The sequence below is a fragment of the Pestalotiopsis fici genome, assembly GCF_000516985.1.
Source record: "Pestalotiopsis fici W106-1 unplaced genomic scaffold PFICI_Scf_1, whole genome shotgun sequence".
In the NCBI taxonomy this organism is placed as follows: Eukaryota; Fungi; Ascomycota; class Sordariomycetes; order Amphisphaeriales; family Sporocadaceae; genus Pestalotiopsis; species Pestalotiopsis fici.
Window position 1 is genome coordinate 2,069,595 of NW_006917091.1, and position 7,073 is coordinate 2,076,667.

At 51.4% G+C, this 7,073-nt stretch overlaps 3 protein-coding genes across 3 annotated transcripts; 1 reads left to right on the forward strand and 2 right to left on the reverse strand.

The window, feature by feature from the left end:
* Positions 1-75: 75 nt before the first annotated feature.
* PFICI_00633 (uncharacterized protein) lies at positions 76-1,323 on the reverse strand (the record flags this gene model as incomplete). The annotated part of the gene is made up of 8 exons (XM_007829214.1): positions 76-126; positions 194-288; positions 353-590; positions 697-710; positions 778-880; positions 959-1,087; positions 1,164-1,189; positions 1,269-1,323. The coding sequence occupies 8 exons, from the start codon at positions 1,321-1,323 to the stop codon at positions 76-78; spliced, it is 711 nt and encodes a 236-aa protein (XP_007827405.1).
* An 870-nt stretch (positions 1,324-2,193) lies between these two features.
* PFICI_00634 (Pre-mRNA-splicing factor prp46) lies at positions 2,194-3,639 on the forward strand (the record flags this gene model as incomplete). Its single annotated transcript, XM_007829215.1, has 1 exon — positions 2,194-3,639. The coding sequence occupies one exon, from the start codon at positions 2,194-2,196 to the stop codon at positions 3,637-3,639; it is 1,446 nt and encodes a 481-aa protein (XP_007827406.1).
* Positions 3,640-3,832: 193 nt separating this feature from the next.
* On the reverse strand, positions 3,833-6,153 carry PFICI_00635 (uncharacterized protein; the record flags this gene model as incomplete). Its single annotated transcript, XM_007829216.1, has 2 exons — positions 3,833-5,668; positions 5,764-6,153. The coding sequence occupies 2 exons, from the start codon at positions 6,151-6,153 to the stop codon at positions 3,833-3,835; spliced, it is 2,226 nt and encodes a 741-aa protein (XP_007827407.1).
* Between the last annotated feature and the right edge of the window lie 920 nt (positions 6,154-7,073).

Sequence of the window (7,073 nt, forward strand, 5' to 3'; positions counted from 1 at the left end):
AGCGCCGTTTGTTTTCCTTCTCTTCCCCTGTCCATAATAGATGACCTCTGGTCTACAATACAAGCTGGAAGCAGCCTACAAGTCAATGCCCTCATTCTCTGCCTCCCTCTCGATGTACTTGCGCACCTTTGGAAGTATTAGTCCACCAGTAATCATAACAAACAAGCTTGTATAAGGGCCAGTGATGACTTACTTCCTTGTCAGGGGCCAGGTCCAAGGCCAAGAACCCATCCGCGTCCTTCTTGTCGGTTTCGGCTCCAGCCTTGATCAGCGCCACTGCAGCAGCACCTGGCGGCGTGTCAGCATACACGGCCTTACTATCTATCCCTTACATGACTTCGGTGGTCCTTACCATGACCTTCTGCAATTGCATGGTGCAGAGCTGTGTAGCCTGCGCTATCCGTGGCGTTCAAGGGTGACTTGTTCTTCGTCAGAAGGTTGATCATCGGAACCGATCCCACGGCAGCAGCACGGTGCAAAGGATATTGGCCGCGTTTATCTCTTACTCTGGCCGAGGCTGGCGGTTTGGCGTCAAATAGCATATGGGCTACATCGATGTTGTTCTTGGAAGATACGAAATGCAACGCAGTCTGGATTTTGCAGTGAGCGATGGAGACCCCTTTGAATGAAAATGAAGAAGACAAAGGGGAGGAGAGAGGGAGAGGGATGAAGTAGCCACAGTGTACAAAAGCTCACCTGCCCGCTATTATCTATTCAAAGTGTCAGCTAGGACTTACTCTCCAGCATGGAATCACGATGTGGACGGACAATACTTACTCGTCTGGTTCACATCTGCTCCCCAACCCAGGAGCATGGCCACTAGTTTCTCTGCGTCCTTGACGCTGGCGGCGATCATTAGCGGTGTCCAACCGCTGTCATCCTGTCTCCATGTTCAGTTTCAAGTGTCCTTGGCAAACCCGATCTCGGTTCTTCCTATGCAGGTTCCCTGGAGTCCTACCTCGACGTCCGGGTCAAATTGCTTCTGCTGTGCAAGCAATTGGACAATCTCGGGTTGATTTGACGATGCGGCCCAGTGGATAGGAAGCCGTCCATCGTCATCCTTGTGCCGCGCCTGCTTTGGGTCGGCCTATAAGAGCGAGGAAGTGTGTTAAAGTGAATTCGGAGTTTTCTACGAAATAAATGGAGTGAGGTATGTATCCTACGTTCAAGAGCGACTCAACAACGGTGACTTTGAAGTAAACGTGTCAGCGATGGTTTGCAGCTACGAGTGACTGGGTATGTTACAGGTTTATGAACTAGACACTTACCCTTTCCCTCCCGAGCTGCCGCATGTATTGCGAATTTGGATCTGTCCGGATCCATGCTTGTGTCTACTTGAAAAGCCTCAAGAGTTTGCTACTAGCAGCAGGTGAGGGGGGCACCTGGAAATGACGAGAGCCGCCGTGCTCCTATGCTCTCGTGTAGGTAATGTAGCTAGAGACAGAGAGGTAGAAACAGCTCCAATAATAAGGTAAGTTGTCTCTCTCTCTCTCTCTCTCTATCTCGCAAACGGAAAGAGTGGAACCCAGAGATGGGGAGTTTGCTGACGGAGGAAGAAATCCTGACGGCGAATGATTTTCTTTTCAATGGGGAAACCTTTTCTCTCGAATGATGCTGGTAATTATCAAGTAAGGCGTAATGGTGAAAGGGAAACAAGAGAAGTCCTTTACAGCATTCAGTTTACTTTTATACCGACTCAGGTAACCAAGTACACGCAAACATCAATGCCGTGCCCCCACTCGCATGTGTAGCACCAGTATGAGGTACCCAAGGTACCTAAGGTTGATTTGTGCATTTACAGAATAGGGTATATGCATGTAACGGGTTGCTCACTATCCGTCCAATAACTAAAACTTAATGACTGCTTTTGGCCTGCTCCATCGCGCCGCCAGCCTCTGTGTGATTGACCCCAGATTGGTTCTTTGACAACAGCTCCCTCAGCGTTAGCTTTACATCAACATTTCAACTTTTTTTTTTTTTTTTTTTTCAATTTTTGCTTTCTCCAAAACACGTGTGTCGCCTCTCGACCGGTGCAAATTTGTATTAGGAGACCGAGACACCAAAGCGCCATCTCCGTTTCGTACCTTCAACTTGCTTGCCCACCCCATTCATTCATTCTATTGCCTCTTCCCGACGCGAGTTCTACTACGGGGACCATCTGCGGCGCGTCGACCTTGCCCGCGCACGCCCACCATGCCGGATCTCGAGTCGCTCGTTCTCAGCAACGCACGGAAATCAAAAACTCTCTTCTCTACGGCGGGACTTGGTGCTGAAGGAAGGAAGCGACAGAAGCTGAGCACTGATGCGGATCTGGAGAAGGAGGCGATTTCTGTACGGCTCCACGCAGAATATGCAGACCTCAAGGAACTCCCCGCTGCGCTTGCTGCAAAGCAGGCTAATGCCATGACTGCTAGAAAGAAGAAGACCAAGGCTCCAATTGGCGAGGGCGCGCCGGCTGCCGAGGAACAAAGGACGCTCAAGTTAATCGAGGGTATCGCCGAGAAAACGACGCCATCGTCTTCATCATCGCAAGCCACAGGCGCATCGACTGCTCTGGTGCAGAGGACTAAGCAGACATTTACCTCGTCAACGACGCACTCTGGGGAACAGCCCCAGAACCAACTGAGCGTCGCGCGCGCTCAAGCCACACATCAGATCAAACCCGACTGGCATCCGCCATGGAAGCTGATGAGAGTTATATCAGGGCATCTGGGTTGGGTGAGGGCCTTGGCTGTCGAGCCTGGAAACCAATGGTTTGCTAGTGGTGCCGGAGATCGGACCATCAAAATCTGGGACCTTGCCACGGGAAACCTCAGACTCACGCTGACCGGCCACATCTCGACGGTGCGAGGACTGGCCGTCTCTCCCCGCCACCCTTACCTTTTCTCCTGCGGCGAGGATAAGATGGTCAAGTGCTGGGACTTGGAAACGAACAAAGTAATACGGCACTACCACGGGCATCTGAGTGGTGTATATACCCTTTCCTTGCACCCAACGCTAGATGTTCTGGTGACTGGTGGTCGCGACGGTGCTGTTCGAGTCTGGGATATGCGGACGAGGGCCAACGTGCACGTCCTGTCCGGACACAAACAGACGGTTGCCGATGTCAAGACTCAACCGGCTGATCCCCAAATCATTAGCGCGTCTCTTGATGCCACCGTTCGAATGTGGGACCTGGCAGCTGGAAAGACAATGGGGGTGCTGACGCATCACAAGAAGGGCGTCCGCGCCCTGGCACTCCATCCCAGCGAGTTCACTTTCGCTTCGGCGAGCACTGGAAGCATCAAGCAGTGGAAGTGTCCCGAGGGTGCCTTTATGCAAAACCTCGACGGCCACAACGCTGTTATCAATTCCCTTGCGGCAAATGAAGATGTTCTGTTCTCAGGAGGTGATAATGGCTCCATGTGCTTCTGGGACTGGAAATCAGGACATCGGTATCAGTCCCTGGACTCGATTGCCCAGCCAGGGTCTTTAGATGCCGAGGCAGGCATCATGAGCTCAACCTTTGACCAGACTGGGCTCAGACTAATCGTCGGCGAAGCCGACAAGACGATCAAGATTTGGAAGCCAGATCCTGACGCAACTCCCGAAACCCATCCGCTTGAGTGGAAGCCCACACTGGGACGACAAAAGTATTAGACGGAGCTCAATTGTGTGATGGCGAGTGTTATAGTCATCTTGGTGGCCGAGAATCGTTGGCGCATGCAACATATCAATTGATGGCATGACAGAAACAGAGAAGAGGAAGAAAGGGCGTTGTCGACTTAGCGGGGGTGGGTATCATCATGTAAAAGACTGCCTACCCAAAAACCAGGGTTTCTACCATTGTACACTAAAATGCTATACCCAGAGCTCTGATTTCAGGATCATCACGAAACGCCAGTTTAATCTCCTCATCACCAATAGCAAGTCTTATCTTGCTAGGCCGTTCTGGTCTTTGGCCTTCCAGAATGATGATACCGGCTCCAGTCAAATCCACTGCTGCCGCGCTGATTCCCATTGCTCTCGTCATGCCCGTGGTATCTTGCTTTCGTCGAGACACTTCCTGTTCCAGACCTGACTTGCCTGTCAGTAATTTCACTCGTGTGCTGCCCGAATCTAGAACAAGTGCTCGTCTCAGCTCTTCTTGCACATCTCCATATGTACTGTCTGGCAGTCCAGTTCTCTGGTTGCGGACCGATAGCGCGGCCAGGACGAGCTTGGAAGCATACGGCAGAGCTCGTAGGTACTGCTGTAGAGGACTTGATGTAGCCTCATGAATGGCCCTCTTCACTGTTGCAATCGTGACTCTCCCCTTGGTGCCTTTTTTCTGGTCTTTCACCGAGTTCTCCTTGTCCTTGGCCCTTTTGCTTGGTGTTGACGGTTCTTCAGCGGTCCCTTCGCCCCTGACCTCGGCCTCGGCCAGCTCGACAGCTCGTCTGCAAATGTCAAGTGCTCTCCGGGCGTCACCACTGACAGCAGCAACCTTTCGGCTGGCAAATTGCACTGCATCAGATTCGACAATGTTTCCTGGCACTCCTTCCAATCTCGACTGGATGATTTTCATCAGCTGCTCATGATTGTAGCCGGGAAACGTGATTCGCGTGAGCCCAAGACGACTGCTGATCTTGTTGCTCAATGTTCTCTCGGGAAGGTCCATGGTATTGGCCACAGCCAGCACAATAAGCCGCGAGTGTCGCAGACCTGGCCAGTTGAAGAAGTTGTACATGACGCTCTGGTTCTTGGTGACCAGCTGATCGAGCTCGTCCATGAGGACCACACAAGGCACTCGTCTCGGGCTTGGGTGATTGAATTCTCTCTCAAGAAGATCGAGAGCCTGGCTTGGGCTGACGCGCTGGCCACGCAGCGCTTCCCAAAGTAGAGAATAGGATTGATGCGGATCGGTAATCTTCATGCCGTTGATCTCAACGAATATGAAATCATCCAGCTCATCAGAACGTACAGCATCATCCAATCTAGACACTACCTCACGCACGGTCGCTGTTTTGCCAGTACCAGGCGTGCCCGATATGTAGATGCAGGCACCAGACCCATCGGTGATAGCGGCTTCTAGGTGAGAGTACACGAGCGAGAACTCCGACTCCCGGCACGGAAGACTGGTTGGCACTGAAGCAACGTGCAATTGAGCACGCGCCACCTGAAAGGGCGACGATTGGTGGTGGCTCGGGGATAGGACACGAGTGCCCAGAGGGGTGAACTCCAGGGCCTTCTTGAGGACAATTTTCCGGCTGGACGGAGTCACTAGCTTGGTAGTCTTTTGCCGCTTCCGGGGGGTAGTGATTGCCTGGCGTCCCGGATCGTCGATATCTTCATCGTTGTCATCATGTTCGCCGCCGTCTGCTACGTAGGCAGCTTCCAGGGCAGCAGCGTCTGTCTTCCGTTTCTTCCTGGTCGTTCTAGTCTTTGATTCCACGAAATCTATTAGTGGTACCAGGTCCTCTTCATTGCCGTGAGACATGTCCTCCCATGTAAACTCATCCGTGTATGTTGTTGTCCTCATATTGCAGCCTCGTCGACAAATAAAAGTCTTGTTGTACGCCGGCGAGTTGCGCGGTATTTTGCCATTGGGGTATCTCTCTAGGAACTTTTCCTGTGACATGACGAATGCCTTCCCGTTGATGGAGGCCAGTGGGTTGACGTCAAAGCTGGGGGTAAGATACAGCTCATTCTACCGGCGGCAGATGGGAAATGTTAGCGAAGGCAGTCAATTCATGCTCGTAGGTGCGGCGGGGAAGGGTTTTGTGCGGTGGACAAGGTCTTTACCGGAAGGTAGTCAGTCCTTTTCTTTTCTCTGCTTCTAATCTCCTTCTCACTCGAGAACCAGAGAAAGTTTGCCGCCTTGTCGCCATCCTCATCATCTTCGATGAACTCGGTAATGATGCCGACCCACGCCTCGTGCGATCCCTCGGCCTTGAGCAGGACGGCCTCGCCGAGATAACATTCAAAGGTGCCCATTCGCGCACCAACCACTCTGCCCTGACCATCGCCACGTTTCCGCTTGCGGGCGGACTCGGTATTCACGTCCGACTTGGACGGCGAGGCGGGAGGTGACTGATGTATCCATTCCCAGGGATGGTCTTCGTAGCCAAGCTCATCGTCCGAATCATCCCGAGCGATTCCTGGCGGAAAAGCTGATGACTTTCCACGGGGCATGGTTGTTGAAAATAAAAAATAATAAAAAAAAGCTTGACTCTAGAGTTTCAGCTGCCAATCTAGTGATATGCTGCTTTTTATTTTCTCTTGAGTTGCCAGTTTTTTGTTGTTTTTTTCTCTTCCGAAGCGCTATGTCTGCCAATTGCCCACGCCTCGATCAGTGTAGGCAAGGTACTTGGTTGGTAGAGAGAATGAATCGTAGCGCGTCTTTGATTGAGCAAACGTATGGTACCTTGCTTGTATTTAGCTTGGTCGCGTGTCGCGCGGTCAGGTGACCCCAATTTAGACCCTGGCTTTTCGGCGTGTTATTAGTAGGTACTGTGCACCGTACCGGACATTTACTATACTAGGTTAGGTACGTACATGTACTATGTGCTCCTTCCATTATATACAATGCATAGTCTGATTGCCTTGTTACATGTGCTAGTCACATCAAAAGGTAGGTATGTAGGTAGGTAGGTAGGTAGGTAGGTTAGTACCCATGTACGCAGTCCATGCACCTCGGGGAAGTTGATGTGATTCACTGATATCTCAAGCCCTTGCAATGATCCTGGCTGTAATGAATATATGGTAGTTGTTGCAGCTTGGACATTGCACACATATAAGCTTGTGGATACTTGATTGTACCTTACCACGGTGATCAGTGCCTCTGTGTTTACTCATGCCAGGTCGGCGCGCCCAAGTTGTGATGATTTCTTGTGGAAATGGTGCCAGTCTGGGCGCATGTAAAAATGGCGGGAATGAATAGTACCTAGTAGTCAAGTGTACTTGTATCGCCATAGGTCCTGCTTTGCTCTTTCCTGTCACGGGTCAACTTTGAGGCTTTTGATTTCGTTGCTTCCAGGAATCAACAGTACGGTTTGCTCCTGCTACAAAAGTCCGTGGAGACAAGGCTCGAACAACAGCATCACCTTGTTTTG